The 20,486-nt window shown below is 42.1% G+C and overlaps 1 protein-coding gene across 9 annotated transcripts in view; it reads left to right on the forward strand.

Annotated features, from left to right (window-relative positions):
• Positions 1–20,486, forward strand: part of TMCC3 (transmembrane and coiled-coil domain family 3) — a 235,178-nt gene that overhangs the window by 203,301 nt on the left and 11,391 nt on the right. For 6 of the 9 annotated variants that reach the window (XM_074375283.1, XM_045522415.2, XM_074375284.1 and 3 more), the window contains exon 2: positions 19,339–20,255. In XM_074375283.1, the coding sequence (XP_074231384.1) occupies positions 19,339–20,255 (917 nt within the window). Of the gene's footprint in view, positions 1–15,966; positions 15,985–16,020; positions 16,382–17,811; positions 17,919–19,338; positions 20,256–20,486 lie in introns of those variants that run through there. The other 3 variants (XM_010962725.3, XM_074375285.1, XM_010962723.3) reach the window with 3 other exon arrangements.

The raw sequence follows: 20,486 nt of genomic DNA on the forward strand, positions 1-20,486 counted from the left end.
TCTTCCATCTGGGCATACAGTTATTATGGTTTCCAATGGTAATTCTGCACACAGGCAGTTCTGTAATAAGCTCAGGACAGGTGTCCCTGTCTGAGAGTTCTTGCAGTCTCATTAGGAAGTTGGGGCTCTAAGCCAGGTGACCCATGATTTGGTGACAGTTCCCAGTAAAGGGAAAAAAGCATGTCATTGAAACTTTCCCAGACTACCTTCTAGCCTTCACACACCCCCCCCTTTTTTTTTTTACTAATCTCATTTGGATTTTTAATTTTTCCCTACATAACTGGAGTTGTAATAGATACACAGTGTAGAGTAGGTGCCCTTTGGTGCTTTCCTCCAGTCTGAAGAACCTGAGATGTTTCCTGTGACTGTGGCCTAGAGTGAGGAGAATTTGATTTGTGTGTGGCATGCATAAAGTGAAGATGAATTTCTCTTTTTAGTCCATAAATAAAAGACAAAAGAAATTGTACCCTTCAGGGAAGTTGTTTTTAATTCTTGCCTGTTCTTTCATCCTGGGTAAAAATTTTGCTCTTTGTAATCTGTCTAAACCTCTGACAGAAAGCGCGGAGTTGGGGGGGTTGCCATGATAATTAGTTTGTTTAGCATTTCAGGTCCCCTGAAAAGAGATGAGTCGAGATGGGGTAAATCACTGATTGTGTGTCTCTGAGGCAAAATGTCTGATTTTCTGTCATGTGATGGACTTCATGATTTTAGATGAGAATTCAGCTGTCCTTAGCTTCAAATGATTTTTTTTTAAAACAGTAGATCCGGTTACCTGATCCCTGCATCCCAGACAGATGCTCATTTAGTGCTGGTATGCAATGCAGTGTGAGTGTACAGACATATAGTGATGAAATCTTACAGATTCATTAATCCTTATGTGACTGCACAGTACATAAACCACATCCAAAATCCCTATGTACAATATAGTCATAGTTCTGTGTTTGTAAAAAAATTAACAAGGAGTGTTTGTATTTAGGGAGGGTTATGGTTGATTTTTCCCCCTACTCTGATATTTCAACTTCTCTATTTCTTAGTATTTTATTTTTATGATTAAAACATTTTCTCAGCTACTTAAAAAAGTCCCTGGCTTCCCCCTTGCTTGTATGATGAAGTGACAAGTCTAGCATGGTTTACACAGAGCCTGCCACAGGCTGTCTGCAGTATTCAGAGTTTCATGCCTCCTCCCTTTAGAAATACTTGCCCTGCACCTCTTTTTTGCCCCAGTCCTCAATCATACCCTGATTTTGAATGACCCATTTAGTCATTCTAAGTTCTAGATGCCCAAAGAAACTTTTAGTTTCCTAAATATTCTACCTTTTGCCTCTGTGGACACCCTGTGCCCCTCCTAGGCTCTCTTGGCTGATTTTTGAGCCTCTTCTAAGTCCAAGTCAAATATCTTCTTAGACAATGTCTCACTGAAGCCTTCTGGTTACTTATTTCCGTTTCTTTGTTTTCTCTAGTACTTTCTAGATTTTTTTTTTTCACAGTTGTGTAGTTCTCTGTGTCTCCCAGTGAACTCCTTGGGCAGTTTATCTTACTCATCTTTCTGACTCAAGTACTTTTAGCCTACTGCCTGGTTCACAAAAGATGCCCGGAAAACCATTTCTGAAGTAGAAGTTCTGTATCTTAGGAGTGTGGTTTGCAACCTAAATTAATCAATTCCATTAACTGTCATGAAAACAATTTGGTCCAAGTAAGTGAGGAAGCCCTAATTGTACTTTGTGTGCTTTTTGAAAAACACTGGCTTTCTCAATAACTATTATAATAATGAACCAGGTCATTTACAGTCTGCATCAACACGGTATTTAGGATTTTGCTGCATTTTGCAGAATGTAAGATTAAATATTTTTGTGTCTAAATCTGATGTATTCAGTTACACCATAGATATTAGTACCTTAATAATGTGCCATACAGATTTCTACTCTTTTCCTGTATTTTGTACATTTGTTCTTCTGTATCTTGGTATTAAAAACAAATATTAGATATTATCATGAAATATTTATTAGATAATGTCATGAAAGTTTAGGAAACATTGAAAATGTTAAAGAGCAGACAAAGTGAAGCATGAACATCATTGAAATTAAAGTTCTTTTCCTTCTAGAATTGGGCAATTCTGTATGTTCATCAACATGGGTTTATTGAGTACTTGCAATGTTATAGGTACTGTAAAGATAAAGTAGTCATTTTTACAGCTCCTGTGTTTTCATTTTCTATGGTTTTTTTTTTTGTATTTTATTTTTTACTCTTGAGGAATAACTTGCGGTAACATGCGTACACCTTAAATGTAGAGTTCGATGGTTTTTACCTGTGTGTGCATCAGGTGACTGTCATCTGCGTCGGCGTTGTCAGCCCCCGGCACCCCCTTGTGCCACCTTCTGCCAAACATCCTCCTCATTCCTGCCTCCCCGCGAGGGTAGCCACTATTCTGATGTCCACGTCACTGGAATCCCTTTAGGTAGTTTCTTTCATTAAATGTGACCATTTGAGATTCACCTGCGTCGTGCGTTGATAGTTGCTCATTCTTTTAACTTGCTGCATGTGATTTTTAACAGCCTTTTTGCTTAATTTTCATTTTAGTGGGTGAGATTCATCATACAGAAATTTAAATATTCAATTTGTGTTCATTGGTATGTGCAGACCTAGTAGTGATTGGATTGTCAAGAAGAAGAGCTGCAAAGGCTTAGAGGTTGCAGAGTTCAACCCCTTCATTTTCTCAAATGAGGGACCTCAGACTGAAGAGTTAACTAGACCCCAGGTCCCCCATCCATCTAGTCCAGATTTCTTCGTGCAGTCAGGATGCTGTGTCACAATTTAAACTTGATCCTATGGTTGATCCCAGTCAACAGGAATGCAGTCTTGGGAATTGATTAATTTAGAAATCCATAATCAGCAACACTTAATATGTTGACCCATAAATGGTAAGAATTTCAGTTATCTGGAAATTTCTTTCATCTATGATACTTGTCTTTTAGTGTCAGTTAAATTGAGGTGTTGCTTACTTTGTCAGTGAAACTTATTTTTTTATTAGAACCAGTGCTTAAAGGAGAAGGAAGGGGAACATTTTAACTAGTATGCATGTTTATTATGACATTTCACTTTCAATGCATCGTCTTAAACTTTTGCTGTTCCAGATGCTGTTCTTTTCAAGCCTAGATGGAGACCACAGAGATTACTCTTAGAATGAGAAGTCATAGGGTAAATTCTGATTCTGTGGTCTCTGCAAGTGAAAAACTAGCCCTTAATCTTATACCTTCCTGCTACGGTAACAGAGATTCATAGAAAGTTCCATAGAAAGGATTTGAAAGGACAGATTAGTGGACTCATAGCAGTGGAAGATTAAATTCCTTATTGACCTACTGGCCAGGGAGTATCCACAGGACATTCTTCAGTATGTTAGAGCCTCCTTACATATAATTAGTAAACGTAGAAATAAGCGGCTTATGTTTTTCCTGTAATTAGGAAGCACTATTTTTCAAGCAGCATTGAAACCCATTACTTGGTTATGAAATAAATTTAATGAATAGCAACTATCATTTTATGTTTTTAGATGGAGAAGCAGAAGGAAGAATACAGCAAATACCCATCTATATTATCCAGATTCAACAATTAACATTTTTCACATTTATTTTATGTCTAAATTTGTGTCCGTCTGTGTTTTTTTCAAAGTAAGTTACATGCAGTAATCAGGGCACGTTGTTTCTGATATGTATCTAAAAACGACTTTTTCCACATATTAAAATTAACACACCACAAGATTACGATTTCCTAAAATGCAGTTGTTCAAAAAATGAGCTAACTTTGTTTTCTAAAATACAGTTGCATTTCTCTAATACTATGTACAGAAATGAATTCAAAATGGATTAAAGACCTAAATGTAAGACTGGGTACTGTAAAACTCCTAGAGGAAAACATAGGCAGAACACTCTTTGACATAAATTGCAGCAATATTTTTTTTTAACCAGCTCCTAGAGTACTGGGAATAAAAGCAAAAATAAACAAATGGGACCTAATTAAATTTAAAAGCTTTTGCACACCAAAGGAAACTATAAACAAAACGAAAAGACAGCCTACGGAATGGGAGAAGGTATTTGCAAATGACGTGACCAACAAGGGACTAATTCCAAAATATACAAACAGCTCATACAACTTAATATGTTGGATTTTTTTATATGTATATAAAAAACTTAATATGTATATTAAAAAAATCCAATCAAAAAATGAGCAGAATACCTAAATAAACGTTTCTCCAAAGAAGATATCCAGATAGCCAAGAGGCAAATGAAAATATGCTCAACATCACTAATTATTAGAGAAATGCAGTATCACCTCATACCAGCCAGAATGACTGTCATTAAAAAGTCTACAAATAATAAACACTGGAGGGGGTGTGGGGAAAAAGGAACCCTCCTACACTGTTGGTGGGAATGTAGTTCGGTGCAGCCGCTATGGAGGACAGTATCGAGGTTCCTTAAAAACTAAAAATAGACTTATCATATGATCCAGCAATCCCACTCCTGGGCATATATCCGGAGAAAACTCTTAATTCAAAAAGGCACATGCAGTCCAATGTTCACAGCAGCACTGTTTACAGTAGCCAAGACATGGAAGCAACCTAAATGTCCATCGACAGATGAATGGATTAAGAAGGTGTGGTATGTTTATACAATGGAATATTACCGTAAAGAATGAAATAATGCCATTTGCAGCAACATGGAGGGACCTAGAGAAGTGAAGTAAGTCAGACAGAGAAAGACATAAAAGATATAATATCACTTACATGTGGAATCTAAAAAAAGATACAGATTTTATTTGCAAACTAAAAAGAGACTCACAGACATAGAAAACACTGTGGTTACCAAAGGGGAAAGGGTGGGGAGAGATAAATTAGGAGTTTGGGATTAACAGATACCCATTACTATACATAAAATAGATAAACAACAAGGACCTACTATATAACATAGGGAGCTGTATTCAATTTCTTGTAATAAGATGTAATGGAAAAGAATTGAAAAAATATGTATGTATATGTATAACTGAAGTGCTTTGCTGTACGCCTGAAACATTGTAAATCAAGTGTACTTCAATAAAAATTAAAATAAAAAAATTTACGCATTGTATGTAATAAAGATAAATGTTTCATAAAACTTGTTTCAGTTATGTGTGTGTGTATATGCACACATGTACAATGTATGTATTGGTACATAACATATTTCTTACTGTGGGTCTCATTCAGAGTTTGGAATATCCTGAGAGAAGTTGATTATAAATAAGGATTTGGTCCCCAGTAATGCTGCTAGTTCTGTGATGAGTGTTGGATGGCATCTAAAAAGTGAATACTTTCAATAACCTTAATATCCAACAAGGAAGATAAAACAAGTAGGGAGCCACTTAGCAGTATGAATAAAAGCCAGGGTGGATCAGGAAGTAATAATGGGCCTCTCATGGAAGAGATCTTGAAGTGATGGTAGGATTTGAATAAAACAGAGGCCTTGGAAATGGGTGTCCAGAGGGAGTTATATAAGTATTGAAGTTAAAAAAAAAAGTTCAGAAATATTTTCAGTGTGCAGTGCTGAGATCTGTCTGGTGGGTAGTTGGAAGAAAGGAGGAAGACACTGGAGAGTTGGAATGGGAAAATTTACTCAGATTAAGTACCAGCAGGAGGAAGAACACAGTTCTTTTATTAACACATTGAACACCACTGTCACCCAGATTGGGTTTCCTCAGGGGCGCCCGATCCACAGTGAGCGATCAGTGTGTTAAAGGAAGAACCATTGTACATCTTGAGCAGTGTTGTAACGTGATGAAAGCGGAAGTTTGGAAGATTAGTGTAATGACTCTCTATGGACTGGACTGAAGAAGTAAAATGCTGAAAGTGATGAAACCTGGTTAGATCATTGCCCTTTGTATAGGTGAGGTAGGAGGTGAGAGGCTGGATTCTGGCAGGTGGACCTGGAATGGAAATAGCAAGGGAGTGTCAATCTAGACAGAAATTGCTGAACCAAAAAAAAAAAAAAAAAAAGAATTTGGTGGCAGTTTGAATAAGAGATGAAGGAGAGAGAACTAAAATTAGAGAATGAAGCCACTGATAGATAAGGTCATAAAATTAGCTATAGCCCAACTTAAAAAAATTCCACACTTTATCTATAAAGACAAGCTTTCAGGACATAATACTCTCAAGAAGTAATTTAGGAGGCTTTTTAGGGAAAGTAGCAGGTTATAATCATTAGGTAAGCTTTTCTAATACAATTTTCCCTTGTTTTACTTTAAGATTTAGAGATGGGAAATGGTAGACATCTGTCTTAGAGTTCTGCTTTTACTGAAAATAGCAACATAGAAGATTAATAACACCTATTTTAAAAATTAGGGGCCAGAAAAAAAATTAAGGACCAGATATTGAGATAGAAAATTTTAGCCATTTGAGGTACTATACCTTTTTAAAAGTTAGATTGCATCACTCAAATACTAGGTCGCCTCGTCTGCTTTTGAGGTGGTGGGCATCTTTTAAAAAATTATTAGCTTTACTGTTCAGGTTCATTGAAACTTGATGTTTAATGGAAATTCCTGGTGTGGGTTTGAGATTCTGCTTGTCTTTTTTTTTTTCCTGCCTCTCTGCAGCAAGATGCAGGTGCTTCTACAAGCAGATTTCATGGGCAGGGGGGCTTAGGGAGGGGGCAGGGAGCAATTGTCAGCTTCTACTGGAAGAGCTCAGTCATGACAACAACTACACCATTGTTCGTGGTTCTAGACTTTTCTAAAGTTCCCACCTATTGAGTGTGTGCTGTGGATAATAAACAGTAGCTTATACTCAGAGCACTTACTCTATGCGAGGCCATGTTCCAGGCACATCACAGATATTAATTCATCTAATCCTCAGAGTCACCCTGTGAAGTTGATGCCCACCCCGCACTTTACAGATGAGGAAACTGAGGCATAGAGAGAGTAAAGAACTGCTTGCCCAAGGTGATGCGATTAAGGTGGCAGAGCTGGAATTTGAACCTACATAGCCTGGCTCTGAGTCTGTGCTTTGGAATCACTAAGTTATGTTACCGCTGTGACATAGTTAACCTCTGTTTAGAATATGTGGCTTTGGAATCAGGGCTTTCCTGTGAATCTGAGCTGACTAGTGACTGCAGGTGTTGTGAGTGGCCCCAGAAGGCTGTCCCCTCTGTTTGGAAATAGAATCAACCCAAATATAGACTTGGATTCCAAGAAGGGTCATGGTATAATGTTTATCGTAAAAATCACAACCCAGAGTTCGTTTCTTTGCAGTTTCCTTCCTCCCAGATTACAAAACAATAGGTTCCTCGAGGACTGTTGTCTGTCTGAAGCACGACTCTTGGGTGCTTGTGCGGTGGCTGTGGGAGAAGGAAGCCGCCTCTTATCTGCATCTTGGTAGCTGAGCCCTTAGTGATTAGGCACTGGGGCGTTCGCCAGAAGAGGGAGTTTCTGTTCATGCCAGCATGTTTCACTGCATTGAGAATCATTTTTGGTGGTTAAAGCAGAAGCAACCTACATTTTTTTTTTATTACACAAGATATCTTGGGATTTAAGCTAGTTTCTTGTCTTACTTATTAAATGTCAAATTGGGAACGTCTCCAGTAATTGCCTTGTGGCATCAAGAACTGTCTGAAGCCGTCTGTTAGGATTCGCTTTTCTGGGTTCTCTACCACAAAGTACTTTCTACTTCGCAATATTTAATGGTAGCACAGTGCTTTAAGTAAACTAAATTTTAGGGGCTGTTGGGGTTATAGGAGACATGTTCATATCCAGGAAAGGGTCTGGTATGTGCAGTAGGCTCTCAGTAAAAGGTGTGGGCATGTTATTAGAGCCCAGACCTTGGATCCAGCTGGAATCACAGCTCTTCTACATGCTAGCTTTTATGATTTCAGACAGGTCACTTAACTTCCCATCTGTAAAATGGGAATAATTGTTTTCATCTCAGATTCTTGAAAGGAAAAATAAAATAATGTATGTGAAGCATTTTGAAAATATATGCGATGCTCACTAAGTCCCTAATAACTGGTAGCTTCTCTTTTTAAAATAAATTTGAACTATCTTGCCAAGATCCTGTCCTCTCTTGGACCGTTCTTACTGAGGCCTGCTTTTGCCCTTTAAACAATTCACTGCCTTCTTAGCCTTTGGAGGATAGAAGGGCTCCTTTATTTTTGTGTTTCTGTTCTATTGAATTGTTATTTCCTAAGGGATAAGGGACTACAGTCGTCCCTCGGTATCCGTGGGGCATTAGTTTCAGGACCCGCCTTGGATACGCAAGTCCATAGTCTGTCCCGAAATCTGCAGATTCAGTCAGCCACGGGTTGTGTAATACTGTAGTATTGATTGAGAAAAATCCTCATGTAAGACTCGCCCAGTTCAAACCTGTGTTGTTTGTTCGAGGTTCAACTGTATTCTTGACAATCTTGCTGGTGCATTGGATAAATTATTTTTTAAAGTTTTTTATTTAATGCAGTGCAAGACTGCTTCCTTATATGCCATCGCAAATAATGCATTAAGTTAAAACTTGGGTGTGTAGGAAGGAGCAGGAGCCTAGTTCTCTGCAACAGTTAGGATGGTAATCATGGGGAGAGATGTCACTTAGGGAGCAAGGGGGAACAACTGCATCTCCTGTACGTTGTGGGTCTTAGCATCTATTATGTGGTCATTGGTCACCTGCATTCCATTTGGAGCAGCAAAGTGCCATGTGGTTTGTTACTCTCCTGAATATTTGATCTCTTGCATGAATCAAAAGCCATTAACAGTCACAGTCCAGTCTGTCTTGAAAGCAGTCCACAACCACCTCAGCTGCAAGTTCTTCTCCATGTCGTTGCAATGCAAGCAGCTGAGGATATAAACATGTGGGACAACTGGCTGCCCCAGTTGGCTGTCTGTCAACCATTGATTCATGCAACAGATAACAAGGTCCTTTGAGAAAGGAATGTGGGGCAGGACACAGGTGGCTTATGAAACATTCCCTCCCCTCAGGCTTTAAGACAAGGGGGGAACAAATGTTCTGCATGCACTCACCATACCTAGAGAAGACGGAAATGCAGGTTTGGGAGAGAGTACAAAGGAAGCTGGGCATGGGAATGGGGAGGCTTTGTGGAAGAGACAGTGTTTGGATTGGTCCTTGAAAGGGATATTGGGATGGAGGTGTGAGAGGACGTACTAGGGTGAGGAGCTAGCAGGTATTTAATATGTGAAGCATTCAGGAGCGTATTGGACTAATCGGAGTCAGTGAAGTTAAAAACTTTAGACCTCAGTACAAATCTTGGTTCTGTGTCTTATTAGCTGTAACCACAAGTGATTGGTTGCCTCCTCACATCAGAACCTATAAAGCATAGCTAATGACGCCTACTTCATGGAGCTGGGGGGTTAGACGGGAGTGGACATACAGCTCCAGGCTTACTCCTGGGCTGGTGCATGGATGTGCTCAAAGTAGCACCATGGGTAAGTCTACAGGTATACGGCTCAGATAGGATCAAGAGAATTTTAAATTCCTTGCTAAGGATTTCACACTTTAGGGAACTTTAAAGGTTTTTAAGAAATAACAGGACATGATTTGATTTATCTTGTTTTTTTTAAATTGAAGTACCATCAGTTACAATGTGTCAATTTCTGGTCTACAGCACAATGTCCCAGTCATGAATATACATACATACATATTCATTTTCATATTTTTTTGTTAAAGGTTATTACAAGATATTGAACATATGAAAAAAAGATATTGAATATAGTTTCCTGTGCTATACAGAAGAAACTTGCTTTGTTTTAATCTATTTTTATGATTTAATCTCTTAAAAAGATAATTTTATTTGACACAAGGAAGTCAGAGTTTTTATATTGATTGTCCTCAGCTGAAGGTCCAAAACGACTTCAAAGTAAGGTTGTTTTTCCATACTAGGAATAAATACCAAAACGTTGACTGAAGGCTCTTTTCATGGATGTTAAAAGTTTTTTTCTTTAAATAAAATGCTGTTTGGAATTTTGGTAGAACTATAAGCAGCTTTTTATTTCTAATTGCTATTGGGTGATGATACTGCTGGATTATATTAGCAAAAAATAAAATTGCTCAAAGGAAACAACTTCAGTATTGCAAAAAGGAAAATAGATCAGTTTTCCTTTACTCCCTCAAAACTTAGGTGTGTTATTTCTGAGCCCTGTCTGATGGCTAGTAGTGTTCTGATCCATTTACAACAAAATTCTGTACTACAGATCATCCAGTACATATGCCCCCCACCCCTGGTTGCCCCCTCCTCCTTCTTTGTTACAGTACCAAAAACAAAGCCCTGGCCTGCAGAGAACAAATTATGAGGCTTAGGTTTGCTTTGGGAATGTACTTTAGGCCCCGAGTACCAAATGGTATTTCCTGGCTCAGTCTCACATAGCATCTTTTCAAAGGGCACAGGCCACGTTGTGACCCTTGTGTAGCTTTCTCTGGGTGCCCTGGGAAAGGGGGATAGAAGCAGCTGTGCCAGTTTATGAACTCGGTGTATTTGACAACATGCCTCCAGTTACACGTGGGAGTGAGAGTCTAGTGTTCATCTCCAGGCAGGATGACACATCTACCAGCTTTAGATTAAAGATCACCTATCTCTTTTTGTTATGAGTCACGTTATGATAGGGGCATGGAAAATATAGGTGGAGTAGCAATAATACCCAAAAGTCTGAAAAAAAAAAAAGGAGGGAAAAGCAAAAAAAGCTCATTACCAAGCCTAACAGTTACTCTAAGTTTGGGTTCTGAACTTCCTAGTGTCCAAGGCAAAAAGGGAAACAGAATTGTTGATATCTAGTAGACAGCCCTATCATAGTCACTATTATAGCCACTTTATGTATTGATCCAAGAAGCTATACTTTAGGAGACAAATACTTTCCCTTTTGTGTAGGGCACCTATAATGAACAAAGCATGAATTGAAATGAAAAGTTAACTTGGGTATGTATTTAGGCTGTTGCTTTTAAAAACAGGCATAGGGCCAAGTGAGATCTCCAAGGAGTCTTGCACATCTGAAAGTAACTTCTGTTGCAGGTCACGGCCTTTCATGCAGAGTTATCCATCGCTATGTGTCCGAGAGACACTCGGTGCCCCTCAAAGACCTCGTTCAGATTGGAGATGCCGAAAGACAGCAGGATAGGCCTAGATTTGCTATCCTTCAGAAGCTTAGCTTAATTTAAACACATGGCCCTCCCAAGAACACCCACCCACTGTGTTTGGGAGTAGGAGAGGTGGTGAATAAATGCTCTGGGAGAAGGAGAAGGCTGGGCCCTAGCCCTGGGATGGAGACAGCCTACAGGCCAGGCTGCCAGGACCGGCCGTTCTTCTCTGCCCACTGGCGAAGTCCTTGGAGATCCATTTTTTGTCCTTTAGAGCTGCCTCTACTCCATCAGTTCCTTGGGTTGGTTCTCTTGGAGCAGAATGGGGTCCTCCCACCTCCCTGCCTCTCCCTTGGCCCTCAAGGCAGATGGTCAGGTCCCTTTCAGGGAAGATGTTGCTGACAGACACTGCCAGCAACTGGTGGGGAATACCTATGGGTGGGAAAGATTCTAGAACTCCTCAGAAGCTGTTAGGTTGGTGCCCAGGGGTTCTCACTCATCCCTTCCCTCAGTTTGTTCTGAGTATAGGAACTAAAAGCCTCAATGACATTTATCGTGCATTTAGTCTTAAAATCAGGGCTTCCTGTTTCCTCTTCTGCAGAACTCACCATCCCACATCTCTCCACAAGGAGGAACTCTGAACCCTTCCTTCGAGAAGCCTGAGTTTTTGGTAGGGGTGAGGGGTTGGTGTTTAGTGCTCACTTCCCTGTTGTAAACTTATGTGCTTTTGAGGTATGTAGGAGCCCCAGAGACCCCCTCCTCTTCTTAGCAGCACCCTCTTTGGGTGTCACTTAACATGCCTCTGCGGTTCCCTTGCTGGGGGACTGTGGCTGTCTGTTAGCTGCAAGTGGTACCCAACAGAGATAGGTTTTTCATTAGCATAGACTTCCCCTTCTGCTCTTCAAGGCCAGTCTGTTTTAATTGGGCCTTTCCACTCTCCCTTGAATTTAATTCTTATGTAAATTATGAATTATACAGTAAATCTTTACCAGGTAAGACTAATGTTGTAAGGGGTTAATTTGCATTAATTGGAAGCTCTTTTGAAGCAATATGTATTTTTGTGGTGTATGTAACTCAAAGTAGGTTACCTACCATTGTTGCCTGGTAGAGGCTTAGTGAGAAGATAATTATTTCTAATTACAGTATCAAGTGTTTGTAAGTGCTTGAAGATATTTGAAGGATTTGTTTTTGGGAACCTTGAACGCTTTGCCTGGTCTCCCTCACACTGTTACTCAGCAGTGTCTGTGGATAAAGGTTTGGGCTATCACAAGTACGTGTATTCCAGCCCCTGTTCCACATGATCCTTGATTCCAGATTTGCTTTACCTGCAGTCAAGAAATAGAACTTTTGACGCTACAGGTTTTCTTTTGTCAGTGATACTGAGAGGAAGAGGTGGGGAGAAATAAAACCTTTCTGGTACAACTAGTGACTCAATTCCCGTTCTGTACACCATGAACTTATTTGAAGTTCAGAATGTGCCATTGTCAGACTTGAACTACGAAAGGAAGTGTTCTTTGTATAAACAAATTAGAGCAAACATTATACTAAGACACTTTACTCAGAACACATCCTTTTGGATGCCACGTGAAGATCTTTAAGGTTTTTCATGTCTAGTGTGTAGTGGGGGAAAGTGGCTTTCTTCTCGAATATAGGTCTTGAATATTCTGTATAGGTAACCACATGAATATAGTAATTACATCTTGATAAAGTGCTTATTGAACCTTCAGAGTTATTTTTCCAGGACGGATTGGCTCAGTTAGCAAGAAAAACAAGTGTTTGATGCTCTGGTCCAGTAATTTGGTTAACTTCCTTAGGTTCCATATTCACTGAGTAGCTAGACAGTTTGCAAGTGCTTATCAAGTGAGCAAGGAGAGAAGATGGCTTGGTTGTAGTATATGTATTACCAATAAGAGAGTCATCTAAACCTCATGTTCTTCTGATGGAACATCATAAGGTCCCCCCTTCAAGGCATGCTGAGCAGGGCTGTGTGTTCTCCACTCTGTCACCCAGCCTGGGGAAGGCCGTCTTCCCTTCTCTCCAGGCAAATCCATGGCTTATCTGCTGAGTGCCTGTTCGCACAAGCGTCCAGACATCAGCCCCTCTCTGGTGAGGCCCTAGCATCCTCTCTGTAGGTCCCTTACCTGGCTTACTTTCCTGATTTTTACCTTCTGTTTCTCTCCTTCTCCTTCTCTTTGTGGTTGTAAATGCTTGGGCATAATTCTGATAAAAAGCAACGGGTTTTTTATCCTCGTAAAATTATTTTGCTGAAGTCACTGTTTCTCTTATAGAGCATGGTTGAAGAATGGACTTTCCAGGCTAAGATGGGTGTGGCCACAGTAGGAAGTCATATGGGTGTTGAGTTCAAGTTCCACCTGAGGGAGAATTTTCTATAAGGGTGGTCTCAGCCAAACCCAGAGTGTCCCACCCAAGGCTGGATGACCATATGAGGGACACTGTGGAATGGGTTCTCCAGGGGTTGGTGGCTTGTACATATCTTGTGGAATCTTGCATACTTCATATGATTGAGTTGAGCCCCAGCTAAGATGTTTATTTTCTGTGGATTTCAAGAAACATATATATTCTTCTTAAGCTTTGTTTGTTCCATAAAATAGGGCTGGTGTGCTAAATGTATGAGTACATAAAAATATTTAACATAATGCCTGCTTCATAATGGAAGTCCTCGGCCGTTGTCAGGGAAGCAGGCTCTGGAGATGGATGGCCTGGATTTCAGTCCTAGCTCTGCTGTTAATGAGGCAGTTCACTTGACTTCTCTGTGCCTACTGTTTTCATTTGTAAAATGGTAATAATAGTAGAACCTATCTCAGCGTTTTTAACCAATAGGATATGGCCCCTGTCCCTGACATGATATTTTTCCTCCAGGGCATGTGGTGGGATTAAAGTTAGGTAGAGCCAATGCAATGGGCGCAGGAAATCCAGATGTCTCTTCTGGGGACATCTTTAGGACCCAGCGGACAAGTCACTGAGTTCCCTGCCCCCCCATGACCACCAGCAACATTCCTGATGGTAGAGGCTCCTTCACAGCCTGGGTGTCTCAGCTGACTCGCGGCAGACTTGTTAGCCTGAGCAAGAGATTAACCTTTCCCCTATTTTAAGGCCCTGGGATTTTGACATGGGTTGTTACCAAGGCAAAGCCGAGTGCATTCCGACCTGCACACCCTAGGAACAGCCTTGATACTACACCTTGAAGTTAGATTTCAGCTAAAATGAGTGAGTGTACAGAATGTCAGCTGTGTCGTATTGGACACCAAGGCCACAGAGACCTGCAAAAGCATTTGGATCCTGAACCCGCAGCTCCTTTGTGGGCCTGCCTGTAAAACCACCCTCATGTGTGCCAAGAGATACCTGTTGCCTGGGCAGTGACCGTCAGTATGACGGACCTGACCCTTTCCCTATGTGACTGAGCTCAGGCAGCTTTTCTTTAAGCAAAGGGTCACCATATCTGGCCTGGAGACTAAGCAGGTGGTTGTTATCTGTCTCCTCTCCCCCTCATTCTGATCTCTCTGTCCCTTCACCCTGTGGCCACTCTGTGACCCCCGGAGCCTCAGGGCTCTCCTGCCTCAGCCCACGCCCTGCAGGTGTCACAGGTGCCTGCTTCCCCTTTCCAGTTCTGGTTTGGGTGGTGTGCCTCTGCATTGGCTGTGCTTCCCTTTTTGTTCATGTCTCTCTGGAGCTTTAGGGGGTAAACTTGAAATGTCATAGGGGACAGCCCTCTTTCAAAGGCTGCATGGTTTGTTTGAGCAGCACTGGTAACGACCAAGTTGTGTCTGGCATCCCAGTGAGTAAGGTGAGCTCCTGGGGGCGTTGAGCTGGAGGCTTGGATTGTAGCAGAGATGACTCAGTGTCAGTGTTTGACGTCTGTCCAGGGCTTAAAGTGTTTCCTTAGCCTTTGTTCCAGAACATTGAGGGGACAGCTTTTCTGCTGCCGGAAGGAAAACATTATTAGGAATGGCTTTTCACTAGGATGCTGGTGGTTTGCTTGTCATGTAAGATAATAATATAGACAAATAATTTCGAAAGAACTGAAGGAGGTGAGCAGTCTTTTTTAAAAAAAAAAAAAAAGCATCTTTTCTGCCAAAATGGTAATTCAGTTTACTTATTTTTTAAAAAGTTGGAAAATACAACAACATAATAAAAAGAATGACTCCTTATAATCCCAGAGTGCAAAAATAACCATCATTAACAATTTAGAGCTTCTTTTTCTTTTAGTTTTTATAAACAGGTACATTTTTAAATGAAATTGGGATGATAAACAATAGCAAACCTTTATTTAAACTATTTTCTGTGCTAGGAAGTCTTTAAGTACTTTATGTACATTATCTCATTTATTCCTCACAACTCTTCGAAGAATCATTATCTCTGTTTTAATGAAGAGAAAACAAGCACAGAGAGGCTAAGTCATTTTTCCAAGGTCACTCAGCCTGTAAGAGTGGTGCTTAGATGGAAACCAAAGCAGCCTGCCCCCAGAGTCTAGGGTTTTGACCATCCCGTGATACTATCTCACAGCGAAGATAGCTTGGATTACCTTTCATAGAATTTTGCAGCGTTAGCTCCAAGCTGTCTGGTTCTATCTCCTCGTTCTATAGATTAGGAAATTGAAGACCACAGATATGATTAGATTTGCCCGAGAACACATACCGAAACCAGAACACCTGTCCCTGATCCACACGGTTCACGTGCTTGTTAACCCTGGGTGATCTCTGGACCTTTGTCCTGCTCCCCGTGCCCCAGCCCTGAAACAGCTGCATCGAACAGTTGCCCTCAGTGCTGCGTCCAGATGAAATGGAGGATGGAGGGCTCTGACAGCTTTCCTCCCAGCGTGTACCTGAAATCTCAGTGTGTGCAGGGAATGTACGGGGGTCCAGCTGTGTGCACGCACGGTATGTGTGAGCTGGCTCTTCATTACCCTGTGAGAGCTAGGGCTGTAAAAGGCTGAAGCGTACAGCCCTGCAGCACTGCCAGCTTTCCACCCTCATCAGACGTTTTTAACTGAGATTTGCCAACGAGCTGTAAGATTGATTGATTTGCGCTGTAAATGCTGTTGCTTTCCTCCACCTGGACACTCGAGGACATGCCAAGCATTGTTGTAACTTTAAAGTGAGCCAGGAGTCAGCCAGACGTCTGTGCGTAAACATTCCTGTGCGTAGGGCTGTGCTGGCCCCGCAGTCTGTAAGAGAACCTGGCCGTTGCCCTGAGACGCCCGTGCAGGGTGGCCAGCTGCGGCAGGGCTGACAAAGGGAGAGGAACAGGTGATGACTTCTTGCTGTGTTTGGTAAGGTAAGGTATAAAAACCTCTGTATTTTCAAACGTGTGGTGGACTTCTTAATAGAGAATGTCAAGGAGAGTTTTTTTTTTTTTTAAGTAACGTAATGTGATCTTATCTGATCCCTTCTTATTGACTCTCACAAATAATGTGGAGTGAAAAAAAAAAGAAGAGTACTTGATATATTAGTCAGAACTAACGTATGCTGTTAGAAGTCAGGTTCCTGGTTACCTCTGGAGGTTGGGGTGATGTAATTGTGACTGAAGGGGGCACAAGGCCAGCTTCTGTTCTGGTTTTTTAACTGGGTCCTAGTTACACTGGTTCCACAGTTTGTGAAAATTTGAGTTTTATTCTTGTTCGATGTGCTGTTTTCTGCATGTAAATTGTAGTTCAATTAAAGATTAAAAGTTCTTATTTTTTACTTTTATTTGCGTATCATGTTGCACATTGGTACTCAGAAAAATCTCTATTTAGTTAAATCAGTTTCAAATGATGTAGAACTGATTACTTAGGTATTAAGAAAATATCTTGACCTGGAATTGCCAGGTCTGTCTGGGCGGAACTTCTAAAGTCATTTTTGTATTCCATTCAAAGGTATTTTAAATGACTTCAGTGTCGATTCTCCTGAAATAAAAATATGTCGTCACTTTAGTTCAGCAGACATTTAATTGACAGCCTCCTGTGAATATGGGGCAGTGCCAGCTCTACAGCTGGGCACAGGTGTGACACCCCCTCTCCCCTAAAGGAGTGGCCCAGTAGAAGGAGTGGAGCGTCACTGAGGGGCTCAGAAAGGAAAGGCAGCTTTCGGGCAGCACTAGGAAGAGCTTTGTGGGAAAAGTGGCCTTTGGAATGGATCTTGAAGAGTATGTTGGATTTTGATAAGAAGTGGATGGATGGCAGGCATCGCGAGTATCATATGTCCAAGGCAATCCATAGAAAATTCGCACACGTTCTGGGAACTCTGGGTTGTATGGTTTGCTAGAGATTATTGGCATCCATCAGGTGCAAGGCGAGGCCTCAGAGGTTAAGCCGGGGCCACAGCAGTGGCCAGGTTGTATTCTAAAATTTAGGAGGCATTAGGGAGCCAAAGAGGTTTTCTGAGAAGTAGAGTTGTGTGACGAGATTGGATCTCTCGGTGAAATCAAATTCCCAGCCTCTTGGCTGTACCATTATCATTTATGACCCTGTCTGCCCCAGAGAAACCTGTCCTTGATTTAGTGCATTTTTTTGATACTGTACTTTAGGCCATGTTTAGATCCACTAGTGGGCCTTAGACGTGTGGCTTCCTTGAACTTCCTGTGGTCATCTCTCTAGGACCTGACGATGATTATTATTATGTACTTTCTTTAGTCCCTACACCCATCCTTCCCTCTTGACCAGGTGAAGTCACAATTCCTTTATTCTTTTTTCTAGTCTGAGTGATTAAGCATTTATTTCCTTCCAGCTTTTCCTATATGATGCTGTTCTGCCAGATAAAGCAACCAGAGGTCCCTTCCTCGCGGCAGAGCTGTGTGTGGGAGGAGAGGAGCCGGGAAATAATGTTAGCAGAATGTAAGTTGTGAAGGAGGCCTGCCCCACCGACCTGGGATTGTGCTCCCCTGTGTCACTGGGCTCCTTCCTTTGGGAAGAAGCACTGGGTGGGCTTTTGCATATGGCAAAGTGTTAGTAATGCCCATTGTTGGAGATAGTCCACATTGGAGCCTGGGTCACGTGGGCAGTATGAGGCCTGTTAGAAGTTATTATCTTAGTAATTTTTTGCTATGTTAGCCTATTGTCTCCTGGAAAAAAGCTAACTGGAGCTGAACATTGTCTCCCGTTCAGTTTCTGTGGAGACTCTTATCAAGGCACTATTCTAATCAAAGGGTTGATAACTTGACAAACATGTTGCTTCAGTTTAGATCTTACAAATCTTTGTTTAGAGATTGTGGTCAGACTCTATAAAGACCTGTTCTTAGTCCTCTGGGGACAAGAGCAGTAGTAGCGTGCCGTGACATGGGAGGAGGACCAGAGTTAGGGTGACTTGGATTCAAATCGTAACTCTTAATTCTCCGTTTTTGCGTGTTATGTGGATGTAACACATTGTTTGCCTGGCGTGGTGCTGAGGCTCAAACAAGGCAAGGCCTGTGGGCATCCAGTGCCTGGCACACAGACCACGTTTGCCTTTCCCCTTAGAGCACAGTCTAGCCACCCCCCTTGCCCGGGTGCTCAGTGGTGCTTTGCTGTGCTTTTCCCCAGGTGGCCTGTGAGTGAGAATGCTATCTCATATGGCCTGAAGTATTATCACAGTTGTTGTTTTTAATCACTTTGGTTGTGGTTTGGGTTATTTGCTTCCATATCTAAATACTGCTGTTGTGTTAATTATTAAAATTAATCTCATACCATGTTATTTCATCACATCTGTTTAATGGTTTCATTAAGAAAATACTTTCTTATCTTGACAAACGTACCTACTGAAACTGTTCTTTCTTTCTCTTTCATTTTTCTCTTTCTTTCCTTCTTTCTCTTTCTCTCTCTCTTCCTCCCTCCTCCCCTCCCTCCCTTCCTTCCTTCCTTTCATTCTCCTTCTGTTAAATGATGGAGTTCTGAATTGGGTGCATGTCCCACAGTGATGAAGTCTACTGTGGGACGTGGCAGGTGTCCCAGTAATCTGACACTGGGGGAAACCACAACTGACTGATAACCTCATCCCATTATGCATTTTCTGTCCTGGCAACCAGCAGTTACCACCTAATCAGACAGAAAATCGGAGACCCTGGGAAAGTTGAATCTCATCGTTCGTATACATGGTACAGGAAAGGAGTAGGATTGTCCTGTATTCAACTTGAGAGGCTAGTAGAGAGTTTTTATCTTGTGAATACTTGAAATTTGAAAATCTGGGACATAAAAGATGTCTGTGATGTATGCACAGATTCTGTCTGAGCAGCTGGCTCCGACTTCCAGTCTCAAAGTGTTCCTTCCCTGTCTCTTTCAGGTAGAACGTCATGACATGAATACCCTAAGCCTGCCCCTGAACATACGCCGAGGGGGATCAGACACCAACCTCAACTTTGATGTACCTGATGGCATCCTGGACTTCCACAAGGTCAAGCTCAGTGCGGACAGCCTGAAACAGAAAATTCTGAAGGTAACAGAGCAGATAAAAATCGAGCAGACGTCCCGTGATGGGAACGTGGCAGAGTACCTGAAACTGGTCAGCAGTGCGGACAAGCAGCAGGCTGGCCGCATCAAACAAGTCTTTGAGAAGAAGAATCAGAAGTCAGCTCACTCCATCGCCCAGCTGCAGAAGAAGTTAGATCAGTATCACAGAAAGCTCAGGGAGCTCGAGCAGAACGGAGCCCCCAGGAGCTCAAAGGACGTCGCCAAGGACAACCTGAAGGACATCCAGCACTCCCTGAAAGATGCCCAGGCCAAGGCCCGCACCGCTCCCCATGGCCTGGAGGGTGGTAAGTCGGGCATGCCAGGGGTGTCCCTCACCCCGCCCGTGTTCGTCTTCAGCAAGTCCAGAGAGTTTGCCAACCTGATCCGGAACAAGTTTGGCAGTGCCGACAACATCGCTCACTTGAAAAATTCCTTGGAGGAGTTTAGGCCAGAGGCGGGTGCCAGGGCCTACGGGGGCAGCGCCACCATCATGAACAAGCCCAAGTACGGCAGCGACGACGAGTGCTCGAGCGGCACGTCAGGCTCCGCCGACAGCAACGGGAACCAGTCGTTCGGGGCGGGCGGCGCGGGCGCGCTGGGCAGCCAGGGGAAGCTCAGCGCCATCCTGGAGGAGCTGCGGGACATCAAGGAGACCCAGGCGCAGCTGGCCGAGGACATCGAGGCGCTGAAGGTGCAGTTCAAGAGGGAGTACGGCTTCATCTCTCAGACCCTGCAGGAGGAGAGATACAGGTATCTCCAACTCTTCCCTCATGCCTCTCTAGGTGCGCCAGGGTCTACCGGCTGCAGACACGTGGCTTGAGAGCGATGCACTCACGGCTGTATTCTCTGTAAATGGGGATACAGGTCCAAAGGCATTTAGGAACCAGCAGTTCCACACTTCATGATTCCAAGTTTTGTAATTTGTGACTTAAACCTTGACAGCTTAGAGACATACATTTCACACATAGGTCTGTTAAAATA

This window comes from Camelus bactrianus, chromosome 12, assembly GCF_048773025.1.
Source record: "Camelus bactrianus isolate YW-2024 breed Bactrian camel chromosome 12, ASM4877302v1, whole genome shotgun sequence".
In the NCBI taxonomy this organism is placed as follows: domain Eukaryota; kingdom Metazoa; phylum Chordata; class Mammalia; order Artiodactyla; family Camelidae; genus Camelus; species Camelus bactrianus.